This window comes from Pomacea canaliculata, linkage group LG7, assembly GCF_003073045.1.
Source record: "Pomacea canaliculata isolate SZHN2017 linkage group LG7, ASM307304v1, whole genome shotgun sequence".
NCBI classification, from domain to species: Eukaryota; Metazoa; Mollusca; class Gastropoda; order Architaenioglossa; family Ampullariidae; genus Pomacea; species Pomacea canaliculata.
Window position 1 is genome coordinate 11,959,243 of NC_037596.1, and position 19,728 is coordinate 11,978,970.

The 19,728-nt window shown below is 35.7% G+C and overlaps 1 protein-coding gene across 12 annotated transcripts in view; it reads right to left on the minus strand.

The window, feature by feature from the left end:
* Positions 1 to 4,858: 4,858 nt before the first annotated feature.
* LOC112569622 overlaps positions 4,859 to 19,728 on the minus strand; it is a 32,507-nt gene continuing 17,637 nt past the window's right edge. For 2 of the 12 annotated variants that reach the window (XM_025247457.1, XM_025247455.1), the window contains exons 4-8: positions 12,423 to 12,710; positions 11,668 to 11,832; positions 9,388 to 9,444; positions 8,372 to 8,440; positions 4,859 to 8,098 (exon numbers count right to left, since the gene is read on the minus strand). In XM_025247457.1, coding sequence (XP_025103242.1) covers positions 8,400 to 8,440; positions 9,388 to 9,444; positions 11,668 to 11,832; positions 12,423 to 12,710 — 551 coding nt within the window. In that variant the 3' untranslated portion in view covers positions 4,859 to 8,098; positions 8,372 to 8,399. Of the gene's footprint in view, positions 8,099 to 8,344; positions 8,441 to 9,387; positions 9,455 to 9,741; positions 11,833 to 12,422; positions 12,711 to 16,563; positions 19,477 to 19,728 lie in introns of those variants that run through there. The other 10 variants (XR_003100476.1, XR_003100475.1, XR_003100474.1 and 7 more) reach the window with 10 other exon arrangements.

Genomic DNA, 19,728 nt, shown 5'->3' on the forward strand with positions numbered 1-19,728 from the left:
TTTTAAGCATTTTGAGACACTCAGAAAGCTGGATATGTACTCAAAGTGTCGACAAAAAATAAAGTCTTTTCATCCAATGGATATTTTGTTACAAAAAAAAAAATTCCAAAGAAAATTTTTTCTCCTCCAACCATTTGGCGTCGACCTCCCTTCAAGATAACTTGAAGGACAGTCGGAGAGTGTCGTGTCGGGTCACATGACCATACCAAGCAAACTTGCACTCCTTCACAATTAACACGAAGGGGTTCCTGATGACCGACGAATGTTACGGACGTCGTATACATAATGTTATTTGTTTTATTAACCCTGCACCACATCCAAGGAGCATCCGCTTTAGACACATGTTCTCGAATGCCTGAAGGACGTGGGATGAATATGAACATGGAAACTTGCATGTGATGGTTGTGAAGTTGTTTTTTTTCTTTTTGCATGGTGTTCTCCAAAAGTAGATTTGTTCAGTTCCTTATGGATGTTTTAAAACCACGTTAGAGAATTCATGTGAAAGTCTTACAGTCATTGCTTATATTCCGGCCATTTTTCTTGTATCACTGAGGAATACGAGCTCTCCATGTTATAGAGCTTTAGTCCTTGATAATGTATGACCTGATCCACTCCACACTAAACTTTAGACATGATGACGCATAAGACTTTGGGTTCTAGCTTATTTTGTGATATCTGACAAACATATCCATACACATCAAAACAACAAACAGCTAGAAAGAAAACTTGAACTAAATCGTTTGCACTATACGTGTTCTAATATGATCGAAGCTGTCCAACCCCATAATTATATTAATGTTTTAAACACAGCGGTATATAGATCTACTCATATAGATTCACTCACTAAATTGTGAAGACATACCTTTATATAGTAAATTATGATAATCTTAATAATATGAGTCTAAAGGTATTTTCTGACAGTGGCGGTTACAAAATCCTTGCCAAATATTGAGGCATACTCCTTCCTCTCTGGCATCTCTTGTCCTCGATAAGCCCGAATTGATATTTCTTTTTGTTTTCCCCTCTCTTACCCTCGTTAAAGATCCCTTGAGACTGACTTAGGATACATATCTAAAAAAAACTGTTAGACCAGCTTTTATACATCAAACTGTTGCTGCCTTTACCTTCTCTTGAAAGTTAGGTGCGCATGTGCTTTAGGACAAGTGTGTTTTTTGGGATATGTTTTAGTAAAAGGCTAATTTCATTCTCTTTGAGCCATTTAACACTTTTAAATATCTACAGCGTATCTATCCTTTCGAAATTTGAAGGTTCTTGCCATCAGCAACTAATGTCAGACAGTGGCTGAAGAAGCTTATCGTTATCATCATCTCAACTTCTTGCTGTCTAAGGCAGACCTGGGCAAAGGCCGGCCCGCGGGCCGGATCCGGTCCGCCTCCTGTCTCTGACCGGCCCGCCTGCTGGCCCACCCGCCAGTATATATACTATATGTACAGTATTGGGTAAAACTGAGTTAACTATTAGTCCAGCCCTCTAAAACCATCCCAATGTCTCATGCGGCCCCTTGGGAAAATTAATTGTCCACCCCTGGTCTAAGGTGAGGGGAGGACGTGATACAACCACCGAGCTATTCTTGTCATGGCTTCAAGCACCTGATGCAAGGCAGTGTGTGCAATAATTAATGCCAAGAGAGATCATTGTCAGTGGTTACAACAATGTGCCAAGATTAATAATGCGGCGAAACGCCGGTCGGCAAAACGTCCGAACACGTGTATGTGAGTATCTAATCTCTATACTATATGCTGTTTGATTTTGTTAACTCTACTTATTTGTATTTCTCACAGTAACTGTCTTTTCAATTGCTATGCACAAGCAAGTGGGAGCAAGCACTTGAGAGTGTCTAGCTGAGTGTGTGTGAAGTGATAAAGGCGGATAAAAGCCTCCATTATCGTCTTCCTCTTTAAAATGTCCACTCCTACATTCAGTTTCATATAATAACACGTCTTCACATTTTATATCTTGTCAGTATTTTCCCGATGTCACTAACCCTTTTTTTCTAGAATCGTTATCGTTAAATTTTCAGAAACGCAGCGAGTCATCGCATTGTTCTTCTTTCTAGTGTGATTATTTTGTGATCTTATTTCATTGCAATGAGTCCGTCCTTCGCTGAGATATTACTCTTTGTAAATTCTCAATTCATCATCATCATGATCATGTGTGTGGGTGTACCCGTAGGTATACGAGTACTTGTGCGGACGTTTCACCGACGGACGTTTCGCCGCATTATGTCAGAGTTAGAGAGAGCTTACTTACTTCTCAAAGAATGAAAGTAACTACTAGATTACACAATAATTCTTTATTTCAAACAAATTTTACACACAGACTTCACAGACAGTTCACTTTGATTGTCACAGATTATGCGCAACAGCTTTGAGAAAAAACTTTGATACAATGGCGAGAGAAATGTGTGAGCTGACGGTTCACATGAGGAGGGATAGTGAGAGAGAGTTCACTGATACATTGATACAATGGCGAGAGAAATGTGTGAGCTAAGGGCGTCACACACTTGACTTCGGCTAAAGGTCCCGCGTGAAATGCCGAAATGAAGTGCCCCGCGCCGAAACGTCCGGCGGCGAAACGCCGGTCGGCAAAACGTCCGTGTACCATATGAGTAAGTGTAAGACTACGGAGAGTGTTTCCCTTTAGCCGTGTTTGTGCAAAGGGTGTGTATTCAGGTGGGTGGGACGTTTGCGTACATTAGCGGAAGCGGTACATGTGTTGGGAATTCCTCTGAGCGTAAAACTTTGACAAGTCACTGAGTTTCGAAATTATGTCCAATTTTAAGCACAAGTCATTGGCCACGTTCTCCAATTTTACCGACAGAAGTATTATTAGAAATAAAATTCACGAAACAAATGAGTATGTGAAATAGTCGTCAGGGAAAACAGGTATTAGTATCCTACCGAGCAATAAATGCAAACAGGAACAGATGTGTATATATTCTTGATATAACAATTACTAACAGCCCCTGCGCGCTTAGATGAAACTACGCAGCCATCTTACTACTGGTAAAATCAGCATTTGACCGCCTGCTTCTTCAACTTAAAAAGGAAATATAAAAAGGCAGTTAATAAAAATTGTGAAAAATTACACAGATTTCTTTCAGATTTATTATGTAAGCACTCTGTGACAAACCAGCACTTGTGAGCGTATTTCATTGTATCAGAGGAAAAACATTTTCGAGGAAAAGCTATTTTGGAGCTGAAATCTCGTGAACAAAGTACTTCTCTGTAAATTTAGGCGTAACATACTTTGAGGAAGTTGTTGATAAAGAAGGAAGCTGTTCTCGAAGTCGGAAGCACCACAGGCAAATAACAAGCGGACGTATTTTACCAGAAATTTAAACAGAAAAGTTACAGACTACCTGTACTATAGTAATATCCCTTCTCTAACTCAACAGTTAATTTTAGTTACAGGTTCACAAGAGATGAAGATATCATGTGACTTTATATCATGTATCTCTCTATCCCCTGTGATTGTATATATGTGTGTGTGTGTGACCTTTTGTTCGGCTTAGTGAGAGTATGTCGCAATTTCTTTTACATCTCTGTTTCTTTCTGAGCCAGTGATAGCATTGTAAAACGCAGAATCTACACATAAACACACAGATTATTGAAGCTTTTATCGCATGATGTATTAATGGGGATTATGTTACTAGACTTTTTTTAAGCTGTACGTCAGCAAGAGAAAAGCATTACCTGCCCCTGCCCTCGGTTAATCACACATATGACTTTGCACTTTCTTTCCTTTGTCGTTCACATGTCGCATATATATATATAACTTTAATGCGGTGTATCGAAAGACTGCGTAGAAGGTAATTTCTAAATAAAGATCCTTTGTCATCTTAAAGTCGTTAAAAAGTTGTAAAGATTTATAAACATTATGCGGGAGCTTTGCAAACTTATTGGCAAAAACGCGACATTAAATAGAAAGCTTATCCACGCATTTGAAATTCAAATATTGTCATGATGTGTTTATTACTAAGCATGTCTGTTGATGAAGATGACAGTTCAGAAAAGGAAAGCTACTGCGATTCTGTTTCTTGGATTATACATTAGCAACTATCATTTTGAATATGTATATACATGTGACCACGTACATGGAATGCAGTTTTCATTAAAACATAACGTATGATCTCTAGACATTTAAATTTTTATTAAAGACATTTTTCTCGAACTCTGTCAATCACTTTCTTCTTTAGAAATGTCGATTAAAGAAAATATTCACGATGTGCGCAAATTTAAAGTTAGAGAAAGGGCATTATCAGGGTAAGGTAACGATAAACAGTTACCTTACGACTTACCTATTCTGTGCTTATACTTTCCAAACGTTTTAGTGTACAAGATGTATCAGAGCAGAACAGATTAGGAGTGTCCTTCATTATTATGTAAAGACTGTTATGTTGTATTCTATCCCTCTAAAGCTTATGAGTGTTGTTTCTTTCTCCACTAAATCACTGTAATCTTCTTTTAAATAAAATTAATGTTCTGACATAGCCTTTACATCCTTTTTTATTGAATCGTTTTTATCTTTCGACACTTTTCCCTTATGAGCATTTGAACCTGTTTATCATTTAACATTTCACGTCCTGTAAGTAATTTAAATGAGGACTAAGACTGATATGTCACTACAAAGAAATGAGCAGACTACAAAAGAGATGTAATATGAAAATAAAATATCGTAGAAGCAAAAATTGTATTGGTATGTTTGTAAATAAGTAACACGGTGTGTAGAAAGTAATGTATTTATTAAACATTTGGTTCAAGTTTATACACGCCTTATGACATTTAAAGAAACTTACATACACACGCACATTCGTACGTACATACTTTAAGACTTATTAAACACAAGTTTTTTATTGTTCAAAATGTAATTTTGAGAACAATTTAAACTGGTTTTCTATGTAAATTGAAAATCATTTGAAAGGGTTTTGAAAAGTCCGAGGAAAAAGGAATGAGTCATTGTAGAGTGAAACTAAAATCAGGAAAATATGAGAAATGTGACGCAGAGTAGAGAAGGGGAACTGTATTAAATGTATTTCGTGTCTCGACATGTTCAAGTTTTGTCGCATTAGTAACTGGAATTTAATTTGACCCTCGGAAGTCTTGTACATTAAGCTATAGACTGCATTAAATTAAACTGGATTTAAAGTGTTTAAAGTCACAGGGTATATCAAGAGCAACATATCAGATACATGCATGCGAGCGTTTGAGTATTTCTCAAAAACACCTATCTTTTTACATCAGTATTCCCATTATTTCAAATTAGGAAATATGATTGATAGATACATAAAATTATTCTGAGATTCAGTAGATATTTACTCTCCAAATAGCAAAGGCAACAAATGCATGATTTGTACATATATATATAACTTAGACCTAGATGAACGATAAAATAGAAGCAGTGACATGGTTATAGGTTACATAAAAGAGAACTCATTAACTTTGTTTACTTAGTCAAAGATTTTAATTCAACTCAAGCTCTTTTATGATACAGTTGTCTCAGTGCAGTGAAACCAAATTAACTCCCTTTGACCACTGGGCTCAAGAGAAAACCAAATGACCTCAGAAAATAATTTGTCACTTTACCAATAATAATATAATTTGTAGAGCACTTTTCCGGTGTGTACATGTATAGCTGAGCTCAGTTTGTTGCAAATAAAAGTTAACCAAAAATCCAGCAATCATACATCCATATACAGACACACAAACACCAACATAATATATGAGTGATCTATATATAAGTGATATGAATAAAGAGTAACTGAGAATCCCAAAATGGTGAGAAAAAATACAGAACAGAATGTCCTATATGAGATTAATGTTTCACTCAAATTAAAATCTTGATTCATTGTAAATTTTATGCTGGTTGATTTTAGTTTGGACTTTGATGGGAGAGGAACGGAATGAAAGCTGGAGAAAACCCGCAATGACCAGCTTATAAAGGCATCACATATAGAGAATGTCCCAAGATGAGATCTGAACCAAAGGTCTATCACTGCAATGATAACAAGCAAATGTTTTAACCAATACACTACCGGGCACACCAAAATGTATACAATTTATCAGACTTCAAAAGTACTATAGTGCTATTTAGCAGAATAAAGAAAGATATACAGTTATTTAGTAGGAATCAGAGGCGGCCTTTTGGGGTGGCGCCTAAGGCACCAACCCAGGTCCCACAAATGAGGGGGTTTCATGATAACAGATTCTTTTGTCACCCTCACCTCATCATACATGTGACACTCACCCTGGGCCTCACCTACTGCTAAGGCCACCTTTGTAAGCTTCCACACCTTTTTCTTCTGTTTACCTGCAGCCAGTATTATAACTCAATTTAGTCCCCTTATATCACAAAAAATTGTTTTATTTTTAGCTTTTCTGTGGAAGCATATAAAGTTTAGATAATAATTTTTTTCAGTACTTCAAAGTTGTATAGTAGCAGTTAGGCCAACTTACCTCCCTTTAACTATTAGTTAAGATCTTTGGTTTTTATGATGTATCATGTGGACAATATCAACTAAGTAAGCAATATGGAAAAAAATAATAGAATGAAAAACAAAGAATGATTCAGCAAATGAATTGTAAAACAGCGCTTTTCATACCAAAAAAAATCTAATTGGAGTGAAGGTAAAAAGACAGACATTTATATGAAATGAATGTGAGTATATCTTGCACAAGCCCATCAGCAGTGTATGGCACACACAGACACACACACACACACTTTCTCTCAAAAACTAACATATTATATGCCTACACATGGCCCTATGCTCCTCAAGGAGTAACTTAAACTAATACACCTACACACATGCACACACGTTTACTTACAAATTTGTGTTTAGGATGAGAAAGCGATGTGTTTACATGATAGAATGGAGTGGGTGACACAGGGCACAGAAATCAATGGGCATATAAACATATCACATGGCATATAAATCAGTGTGAAACAATCCAATGGGTCAGCTGATCTAGTCTAAGGAACTATTAAAGTATGCAGTACAATGATGTCAGCATGGCTGTGATAGTGTTCCCACAGTGTATCACAGTGTATCATCCTTTCCACTGCCATAAACAATTCAAAATCAAATCAAATCAAATCAAAACAGACTCTGTCGAGGATACCCAGGACAGAAATTTGTCTATTTAGGTCTTGTCTATTAGTTTATAATTTGTATATTGGTGTGTGTGTGTGTCTGTGTGTGTGTGCAAAACTACTACATGTTAGAGAGAACCTTACACAAAATAAAAAAATGCTGCTGCTAATAATGATGATGAGGATATATGGAAAAAATATATATATAATTGATAGACATATGTATATATTTACAATCTCTTAACAATTTACAATTTTTGACTTAAGTGGAAAAAAATGTAGAAGACTAGATTGTGAAAATCCAATATGATACTGTGCGTAGCCCTGCCTGATATATATTAGACAGAGTAACAAGAATTTCACATTCTGACAAGATATGAAGGAATCATAATTTGTGGCTAACATTGAACAGCAATAATTAGAATATATAGTTTTGATCAGAACTGATGTTCCTAAAACATTTGACTAAACATGATGACCTAGCTTATAGAGTGGTGATGTATGTGTGTCTATGTGTGGGCATGTGTGTATATACGCATGTGTGTGTGTGTGATTGCGTGTGCAGTTTTCTTTCAGGAACTTATATTTTTGTCAAGTGTCTTCTCAGTGCAACACATTCACCCACAAATAGCCTACATTAAATAACATTATTCTATAAAAGTATATGTTACTTCTAATCTGTTTCTGTTTAATATTAACTCTGAAAATATTTGATTGTCTCCACCTTGTTTAATACTTATTCTCTTTTACAGAGAAATGAATTATTATCACTTACAAAACTCTTCTCACATATGATTATCACGACACGATAGGTGGCATCTTTCGACAGTGTATGCTGATTGCAGGTTTTTTAAGTCCTTTGCTTGACCATGTTCATGGAAGATTATCACTGAACGTTCATCAAACTCCGCCCATAGATGAAGGGTTAGAAACTGAACACATAATTCCATTCCAAATAACCAAACACTACAGTCCAGTCCACGTTTATCTGGAATAATGCAAACACAATAATATTATTATTACTTTAACAGGCATCAGGTATGACTGTCTAAGAAATTAATTCATTTGGAAAAGAATTTAAAAATATAGACTTAAATCACCATTTTCCCTACTTACTATCAGAAACCAATGCAGCACAAATCTGCAATCAACTAAAACATGTTTTATTACATAAAACTTTAGGGTTTGTCAGATTTGAAAAAAAATGAGCCATGAAATCTGTAAAGACAAGTACATTTGGGGATTCTGTCTCTATGATTACTTTGGTCAGAACAGCTTCCACTGCTGGATCACTTGCTGAGGACTAGATATTCTTGTGTACATCCTTTTTCTGAAACAAATGTTACATGTACATGAATAATAAAGCTGATATAGCATAAGCAGACTTTCAAAAACAATGGTTGCAGGTACATTTGTGTATGTGTGTGTTTGTTTGTATTTTTTGCATCTTAATGAAGTCATTTTTGTGATTGTGTTTTTAAAAGCTTATCAATCAATGCTCATTAAATTCAATACTTAGACATTGAGCACTTAGTCTCACTCCAAATAATCAAACACTATGGTCCTGTCTAAGTTTATCTGGTACAGTGGAAACATAATAATGATAATGCCTATATGAGCATACTACATCTGCTTTTTAGCAGCAAATAGTATTAAGACATTTGTAGATATCATTGGATCTGTGTATACATGAATGTCCAAGTGAGTAAATGAATAAGTAGATATTTCTTAAAGTAATTGAACTGACCCAAAATAGAAACACAATTTATTGACATTCAATACTTCACTACATAAAGAGAACAAGTTTCTAACAGAGGTTGCCTGCAACTATAATTCACAATTAGTTGTTTTGCCATGCAGTGGGAGGAAATTGGGAGGTTATTTATTTAGTTGGTATTTTCTTATATTCATAAGAAAGATTAGTACATGTTCCTGCCAAACAGTCTATTTCTATTGCTGTATTTTAATGCTTTCTGCCACTTTGCCTCATGAGACCAGCATCATACAGACACAGGAAGTTATTGTAACCTTTGGTACTTGTAGCCGGAAGATTTGAGATGAATAAGGTCCATTGTTCATTCCTATACAAGTGAAGTTTGCAGAGCTATTTATGACAAATCTGAATAGGAAGGTCCCGAATAGTTTTAAATTAAAATTTACTGAAAAATCAGGGGATTATAAAGGAAGGCTGCTGGCCGCAAGTCCGGCTGTAAGTCTCATGTAGTTTTATCAGAGACTTACAGGTCTTATACAACTTGAAAATAGAATAAAGCTCACCATGGACACTGCGGCTATGGCTGCAGTTTGTGGCTTCAGCAACAGGAGTGTCACTGTCTAAGAAACACTTAACAATCATTTAATTGTTACCATTTAATTATAATATAATGAGCATCCTCTAAAAATTATTGTTTCATACCTCAAAATGAGTGTTAGCATTGGAAAAATTTTCTATACTAGTATTTCTCAGAATATAGATGTTTATTATTTAATGATTACATTGACAGTTTCCCTCTGAAACAAGGATAGCAAAAGCTGCTTTTGACTGTCATTTGGGGGGACTTCATGCTGACAGTGAACGATTTTCATAGTTTTGCCTCCTCAGTCTCTTTTTTGAGGGGACAACTGCCCCACCTTGCGTTTGAAGCTGAATCCACATTACTTTTGTGGGTTCTTTGGTTCCTCTCCCACTTCAGTACTTCATTCCCACGAGACATAGTCAATCCTACCAAGATATTTGACTTATAGGAAATAAGGAAATTGTATACGATTCAGCCTAATACTCAGAATCTCAATGTCAAAATTCTAAGGATAGCTTTCAGCTGTTGCAGGTTAGCAAATGTGATTTTTTCAGATATACAACTGCCAGACACTTTTGGTTCTTATGTACCTGACCCTTTAAAAAAATCCAACAAATAATGTATTTTTCTCCAGAGAGCCAAATAAAATTTAATTCAAATGATAATAATAATAAATATTTTAAACCAGGCTGTTAAGTAAATGTAAATAGGTAAAGAAAACATACAGAACAATCCAGGACAAGGATCAGGCTAAGCTAAAGAGACTGGCAGTTTGAGAACAGCAGCAACACTCATTGAGGAGGTAACTGGTAAAACCGCAAGGACTTGAAAACGATTTTGAGAGAACACAGAATGTACGTGCATCATGAATTCAACATGCAGAACCCTCTCTTGCTTAGTTTTTCTTGAAAGAGTCGTACGGAAAGGAAAGGAAAGAAAACAATAAGTTTTGTGGGTTAAACAAGCTTGTGCAATCATATAAACTTATAAAGTATCAATAAAAATAGTGATATTAATAAAATTATATCAAACTGTCATTTATATTTCCATGTTTCAAGGATCACCATAGAGACAAGAATTGATTTTTTCAAACAAATACTATAAAGTGGACTGCTAAAATCTAATTTATTAATCAATAAAATGAATAGTAAATCAGTAATTTTGTTTTTTAAAATAAATTAGTCCAATATGGTTTAAGAGAAAATCTTCCAAATTTTGTAGAATGATATATAAAAGAGTAACTATAATTATTTTGTGATAATATTTTGTGAGAAGTAAGTAAAGAAAATGTACAGACTGAAGATATTAACACAATTTGTAGCAAAAAAAGTAATTCTCATAAGCAAGCGTGTAAGCCGATATATATATATATTTGCATGCAAAACTCGTATAAAGCTCATACTCCTTTGCAGAAACAGTCATGGATGTGCATGCACTCATCAATTCATGGACCCCCGTCCCCTAATCACACAAACAACTGCATGCGTGAACTGCTCAGAACAGAAGGTATGCATGACCAACAGGTAGGTAGCTGGAAGAAAGGACTTGTGTTTCAGGACAAATATGCTTATTTACAAGGTATGTTCAAATCTTACGTTAGGGAAGCCATTTGTCTCATGCTGATTGTTGTTTTCAGATTTCCATCATCGAGAAAACACACGGTCACGTGGTTGTGAGGACACGCGCCGATTCGCGACGTAATCACGGAATGAAGACGTTGGTGTCAACGCGAGATTCGTGACGCAATCATAGAATGAATTCGTTCGGATGGACGCGAGATTGCTAGTTCTGATTATTATTTTCTGTCTTGCTTCAAATCGCTTTCTCGATATATTTATTTTTCTAAAAAATACAGCGACTGAATAAAAAATACTAAAAAATAATGAAATGATTGATGGAAATTAATGGTTCTACGTGATGATATGCAGGCTAACTGCTTGTCCGTTACAATGAATATCATGTCAAACACGCACACACACTACATGTAACCTCACAAACACACGCGCGAACTCAGGTCTGTACTCACGCTATTCACTCGATGTGATACGCGACTCCTGCCTTCTTTAGGCTCTTTCCTAAGATATTTCACTAGTTAGTTATGAAAGTGCCTTAGCAATTCCTTGAGACAGCATGGTAGCTAAAAACTTTAAAATTAAAGTGTATAAAAAATAAACAGATTACAAACTTTAAAAACTCTCCCCTGACAACTTCCCTGACAACTATATATAGTAGACCACAATCTTATCTAACATAAACTTACCGTTTTTTTGTTCTCTGGTCCTTATTTTAATACAAACGACGACATTGACGATAACAGCGACAAGCAAGACACCACCACACGAGAGGCCGATTGTTAGTACACCGACTGACTCTACACTCTGGGTTGTTGTCTCAGACACTGACTCTACACTTGGGGATGTCGTCTCTGTAAGTCAAGGAAAGATTCTGGTATACACAGTCTAGGTGTAGGTAAGCCTAACATGTGAGTTTTTAGTATTATCAGAGAAATGACGTCTTACCATCACAAACTAGATGACTATTGTACAGAGATCAATAGTTAATAATACTACAAACAGTAATTCATATTACCTGCAGTCATATTAATGAAGATTTTTAAAAGATGTAATAAGATTTACATTGATATAATAATGTGAATTAAATAAACCTTTTTTCTAATAAAAAGCAAAATTAACTTAAGACTAAAATGATTTATTGTATTTTACAGTTGGTATACCAACAAAAATGTGAACGCAACCAATAAACATGTTGAGAGCAGGGCTTCTGCTAAGGCTAAATTCTTTGGGGTCCCAGGGACCCCTTCTTCAGATTTTTAAGGGGTCCCTGTTCTTCGCCCAAATTTGAAGGGGACCCCATTGACGAAAATTGAAGGGGTCCTCCGAACTTTTAATGCGTACTGTACGCAATTTTTTGCGTAAGCAGAAGCCCTGTTGAGAGTATTCATTTTTTCTACTGTGTTTTCGTTTTATGGTAATAAAGATGAGTTGACATACGTACTAGAATATTCAGTGATAACCACTGTTGTAATGCCATAACCTATTTCATTGCCAAGAGTTATTTTCCAGATTCCTTGGTTAATGTTTTCTTCCAGATGAAGCGTCAACACCAGATTAGGAGGCTCTCCACTCAGGCTGCACTTCACCTTAGGCAAGAATGCTTCCTGTAATATGGTCGGTGTCAGGGAACATTCATTGAATATTGTTGTGTGTGCTTTTACACGAAATGTTACTTTCTCAAATTCTGAGGATACAAGTGTCACAGGACCGTCAACAAACTGAGGAGCACCTGCAAACATCAGGAACAAAAGTTACAAATAAAAAACAGACTATAGGTGGTTTTTAATTAAATAAAAAGATGTTTCTTTAGAACATACAAATGGGATACAAATATAAGGGTTTCAAAGTAGAGATAATGTTTTAATAAATAAATGCAAGAATCTTGATATTTTGGATAAAATAAGTCTAAATTGAACTTGTTGACTATCCATGATAAAAACCCTACCCCAAAATACACACACACACACATACACACTACACAAACTATAACCTTCAGCATAATCTGCCAGTTCCTGGGTTTGGGATGTCAAGAAAAGGAACAGTTTATTGAACATGATTACACGAACACTAAAACATCTAAGGAAATCCCTTCTTCATCGTGAAACAGAGTACAGGAACCTCCTAGGGAACAATATTCAAATAAAAGCATATGATTCTCCACAAAATATCACATTAACCAGACACAAATATACACAGCAACATATTAGACAGGTCAGGTGCAAAGAAATATCGCAGGCGAACAAAAATACTGTGTTGGGGGAGGGATTTTGTTATCCATGCCCGCTACTGATGCTCTGTCTTTTCTGGTTGAGGAGTAAAAGAATGACTAAGGCCACGTGACAGAGACTTGAGGTTCACTCGACAAGAAGATATGTTTATCTTAGTCCTATCCACGTGTTACCACTTCACTTTGATGGGCGCAGCAAGAGGCGGGTCCCACCTTCAGCTCTCACCTGTCACTTAGTAACCACTGACCTGATTACTCCACTTCCCAGTCTCTCATTAACATCCACACTTCTGTAAATGATCCACACAGCGGTTTACTTACATCTCACAAGAAAGGACACCGATCTATTTCTTTCCGATCCTTTTCCTTCACAACGAACTGTCGGCCAGTCGTCTTGACACCTGACTGACAGGGAAACCTTCAGATGCTCCTCACCACTCTTAGTTTGCATTGTGCTTTTGTCTACTTTATTAGCAATTTCATTCCATTGATGTCTAAGAGACTGAAGACAGCAGGAGGATTTCCTCTCTTAAAAGAGCAGCAGACGTTGACTTCCTGACCCTCGTTAATGAGATGAGTACTGTTCACTTCTTGTCCGTCTACTGTCAGATTTGTGACTTTGGATGGGTCTGTAGGTAAAAAAAAATGTACATATAAATTTATTCCCATTCCCTAAGCAACTCTTTACTAAACAGAAACTTAAATAATACTATTTACTTCCACTCTTCCGTTATTTGTTTATTTAGTTGTGCTTGCTTATTAACTCAGGCTTTGATTATTTATATTTACTGAATGCTGCTTATTGTGTTCTGTTATTTTATACTTTTTATACATTGGATATGCCACTTGTGTTTCTAGTAGTTATATTTTATTGTCTTTTAAATTCCTTTTTATAAAAGAATATTTCTTTTTTAATTCCATAATGTTTGAAGCTTTCAAATTTTAATTGTATGTTTTGTTTCTCCTGTAGCCAACAACTGTTTCCTTTCTCACACATTCCACTTAACATTTTATTTGTATACGAGGACAAGCCAACTCCATCAAGTGTCACTACAGTCATTATCAGATTTGTGCTTAATAACATTCTGGCATGCTTTGACAAACGATCGGTTGATGCTTTTGTCTTTTAAAGTTGCACAACTTGATTGTGTCTGATCGAATCAATCGTGAACAAACTGTTGCTTTACTCATCATCGCCAATGTGTTGTGGTCACTTCAAGCAGTCTTAGCAACAATAACAAGCAATAATACAATACTCGAGATGATATGCTTGTAACTCTAATTACTTACATGTCACATCAATGGGTATCTGCAGTAATGTCTGTCTGTGTAGAGTTTTATTGCTAGTGTCGAGATATATAGCAGTGATGGACCGAGTGAGCAGATGTGAAATTTTTATCTCCCAGGTCCTCATTGAGCTGTTGGAGTAGCGACGATCTGCTACACACAGTGTGTCATCTCCGACATCGTAATATTTCACAGTGAAGTGCTGAAACTGCGGTGGCCTTATTAAATTGCACAGACGTGATCTGATGTTATTTTGGCACACGTCAACATAGAGACGAGATGTGTCTGTAGATACTGAGTTTTCACTAATATTAAGAAGATAACTAATATTTAAAACACTGCCTTCGTTTTGAGATAATACTTCATCAACGTTTACCTTTCCACCTGAAAAAAAAAAACAAAACAACAGACATAATAGTATTTACAGACATGTACAGTCATATGCCGACTAGTTTTTATTCAGAAACAAAACTCAGGTTTGAGAAGGTCTTGTTACACACGTCACTAAAGAAAAGATTTGATTTTTATTTTATTGTAAATAATTGTATGGTATTAGTTTAAGATTATTATCAATTACATATAGAACGTTTTTATGGTTGATAAAGTAAATGTTTTAACATTTATATACATAAACTACTACGCGTAGTATATATATGTACACACCATATAGCAGCGCATTTTTAGTACAAAAAGCTGTGTTACTTACTTGAATTACAAGAAGGAAACGCCAGCTTGTGTAAGCTAAATAGTATTAGAAAAAAGAAACATTTGAAAGCTGTCTCCATGGCGATACACATCAGGTGGCTGTGTAGACAACAGTGTGAGTGTGATGTCCACATCAAGTGTAGATGAAGTTTGAGTACATCCTGTACTACTTACATCTCATAAACACTCCAAGCTTTCGTCTTCCTTGTACAGTTTAGTACAGTCATAGCTTCTATGTTCTTTGATAACAGACAGCGTGTCTTTGCTTCTTTTTAAAACACAGAGTTTTAGTATAAATACATTATAATCAGAGCTGAATTTATTGGAGATGCTAAAGTCTATACATGTATATTATTGTTACTAATATCTAATTTTTAGAAATCAGTGCGTCATTATTTGTTTGTTAAATGTTAGACGAAAGTGTTAATAGCAGTGTATGGTATGAATCACAAATTTAAGGTTACCCTTCTCCCTTCTACTCCATTTTTCATTATTTAGTTCTCTACAGCCATTTTGCTTTTGATAGAATTCAAATTTATCATTTTTATGTTTTTAATATCTCTCATTGGGTATGTAGCCATTTTCTTTTACCCTGCCTAAACTATTGGTTAATTCAGTGCAACTAATATCTAAACTAAAATATCAAAGCTGTTTAAAAAAAGAACCTTTAACAGTCAACATTTTCTTGGTGGAAATCTCTGTTTAACTCGTTTATATTTTTTATAAAACGCATTTTGGACATTTTGATTTACAAAAATATATTTTCAAATAAACGGTTATTTATAAAAATGCAAATCTAGTTATTAATCGTGTTTTTGAACTTTCTGTTTGTATTCGAACAAAGATTAAACCATACAACGTCCTTTTAATCTTATTTTACGGGTATCTTATTTTTCGCATGTTTATAATTTATCCATACATCCATTAAGACCTAAAGAAACACATTTTTTTCTGGCATTAGACAAGCTTTTAAAACAATTCTTAATTGTTTATGAATTATGTTCACATTTTTGCCGAATTAAGACAATATGAGTACACACTCACAGACATCGTTTCCTACCCCTCCACACACACGCTTACACAAACAGGAATATTATTATTTCCATGATTGGGAATACCGGTACTAGGAATGTGTCTATTAAAAGTCTGTGTTCTTACAGTCTACAGAAAGTCTACGCCTGATTTCTCGAGAACTTAAAGCTAGCAAATGGTTTCGCCTAATGGAATGCATTTAAATACAATTTACTGAAAGATCAGGGGATTATACAGGAAGGCTGCTGGCCGCAAGTCCGTCTGTAAGTCTCATGTAGTTTTATCAGAGACTTACAGGTCTTATACAACTTGAAAATAGGATAAAGCTCACCATGGACACTGCGGCTATGGCTGCAGTTTGTGGCTTCAGCAACAGGAGTGTCACTGTCTAAGAAAGACTTAGCAATCATTTAATTGTTACCAATATTTATAATATGATGAGCATCCTATAAAAATTATTGTTTCATACCTCAAAATGAGTGTTAGCATTGGAAACATTTCCGATACTAGTATTTTTCAGAATATAGATGTTTATTATTTAATGATTACATTGACAGTTTCCCTCTGAAACAAGGATGGCAAAAGCTGTTTGTAACTGCCAGTTGGGGGGTCTTCATGCCGACAGTGAACGACTTTCATAATTTTGTCTCCTCAGTCTCTTTTATGAAGGTGACAACTTCCCCACCTTGACCTCACCCCACCCTGTTCTTTCACCACATCCAAGGGCACATCAAAGAGTGTTATCTTCAGGACACACTTCTCCTAATCCTCTTAGAACTTTGTTGTCGGAGATTGCTAAGTAAAATTACACAGAACAATTCTGTTCAAACAGAATCAAATCATGAATTTTGCCAAACGTTAACAACGCACACACCCTGAATCGACATGTTAAATTTCTCAGAATAGTTTTCTGTTGTAGGTTAGCAAATGCGATTATTTCAGCTTTAAAACTGACAGGCACCTTGGTTCTTATTTACCTTAGCCTTGAAAAAAATCACAGAAATAATGTATTTGTCTCTAGAGAGGTAAATAAAAGTTTAATTCAAATGATAATAATATTAATAATTAATAATAATTATTAATAATAATAAAAATATTTCACACAGGGCTGTTTTCAGAGTTCAATATTTGTGTAACACACTGGTAAACGAATTACATTATAAGAAAATGTAAACAGGTAAAGAAAACATACAGAATAATCCAAGACAAGGATCAGGCTAAGCTAGAGAGACTGGCAGTATGAGAACAGCAACAACACTCATTGTGTAGGTAACTGATAAAACCACAAGGAGAGGGAAAAGATTTTGAGAGAACACAGAATGAACGTGCATCATGAATTCAACATGCAGAACCCTTGCTTATTTTTCATGAAAGAGTCCTTCAGAAAGGAAAGAAAACAATACGTTTTGTGGGTTAAACAAGTTTGTGCAATCATATAAAGTATCAATACAAATAGAGATATTAATGAAGTTATACCAAAATGTCAATTCTATTTCCATGTTTTAAGGATCCCCATAGAGACAAGAATTGACTTTTTCAAACATATTCTATAAAGTAAACTGATAAAATCTATTTTATTAATCAATAAAACAAATATTAAATAAGAAATTTTGTTTTTTAAAAAAGAAATGAGTCCAATATGGTTTAAGGGAAAAACTTCAAATTTTGTAGCATTATATATGCAGAATTTTCAATTATTTTTTGATAATATTGTGTGACAAGTAAGTAAAAAAAAATTTACAGACTGAAGATCTTTCTTTCTTTAATAAAACTTGGCACAACATGTGATCATAAACACAATTTGTAGCAAAAGTAAAGCAATCATCATAAAGATGCATGTCAGCCGATATATCAATGTTCTCGTATTCAAAACTCTTAACAAGCTCATACTCCTTTGCGGAAACATTCATGGATGTACATGCAATCATCAATTCAGGGACCCCCGTCCCTTAATCACACAAACAACTGCATGCGTGAACTGCTCATAACACAAGATACGCATGACCAACAGGTAGGTAGCTGGAAGAAGGGACTTGTGTTTCAAGACAAATATGTTTATTTACAAGGTATGTTCAAATCTTACGTTAGGGAAGCCATTTGTCTCATGCTGATTGTTGTTTCCAGATTTCCAGCATCGAGAAAACACACGGTCACGTGGTTGTGAGGACACGCGCCGATCCACGATGCAATAACGGAATGAAGACGTTGGTGTCAACGCGAGAACCGTGACGCAATGACGGAATGATGACGTTGGTGTCAACGCGAGATCCGTGACGCAATGACGGAATGAAGACGTTGGTGTCAACGCCAGATTCGCGACGCAATGACGGAATGAAGACGTTGGTGTCAACGCCAGATTCGCGACGCAATGACGGAATGAAGACGTTGGTGTCAACGCGAGATTCGCGACGCAATGACGGAATGAAGACGTTGGTGTCAACGCGAGATTCGCGACGCAATGACGGAATGAAGACGTTGGTGTCAACGCGAGATTCGCGACGCAATGACGGAATGAAGACGTTGGTGTCAACGCGAGATTCGCGACGCAATGACGGAATGAATTCGTTCGGGTCGACGCGGGATTGCTAGTTCTGATTATCATTTTCTGTCTTTCTTCAAATCGCTTTCTCGATATAGTTATTTTTCTAAAAATACAGCGACTGAAAGACCCGGGGTAAAATACTAAAAAAAAATAATGAAATGATGGATAGAAGTTAATGGCTCTGCGATATGAAATGCAGGCTACCTGCTTGTCCGTTACAATGAATAACAGGGCGAACACGCACACACACACACTACATGTAACCTCACTACACACGCGCGAACTCACGTCTGTACTACTGCTATTCACTCGATATGCTACGCGACTGCTGCCTTCTTTAGGCTCGTTCCTAAGATATTTCACTAGTTAGTTCTGAAAGTGTCTTAGTAATTCTTTGAGGCAATATGGTAGATAAAAACTTTAGAATAAAAGTGTTTAAAAAATAAACGTATTACAATCTTTATAGGAATTCTCCCACGACAACGTCCATGACAAGTACAAATAGTAGACCACAATCTTAAATAACATAAACTTACCGTTTTTACTGTTCTCTGTTCCTTATTTTAATACAAACGACGACATTGACGATAACAGCGACAAGCAAGACACCACCACACGAGAGGCCGATTGCTAATACACCGACTGATTCTACACACTGGGTTGTTGTCACAGACACTGACTCGACACTTGGGGCTGTCGTCTCTGTAAGTCAAGGAAAGATTCTGGTATACACTGTCTAGGTGTAGGTAAGCCTAACCTGTGAGATTTTGTGTTATCAGAGAAATGACGGCTTACCATCACAAACTAGATGACTATTGTACAGAGATCCATTGTTAATAATACTACAAACAGTTATTCATATTACCTACAGTAGTATTTATGAAACATTTTATAAGCTTTTTAAAAGATGTAGTAAGATTTACATTGATAGAACAATGTAATTTAATTAAACCT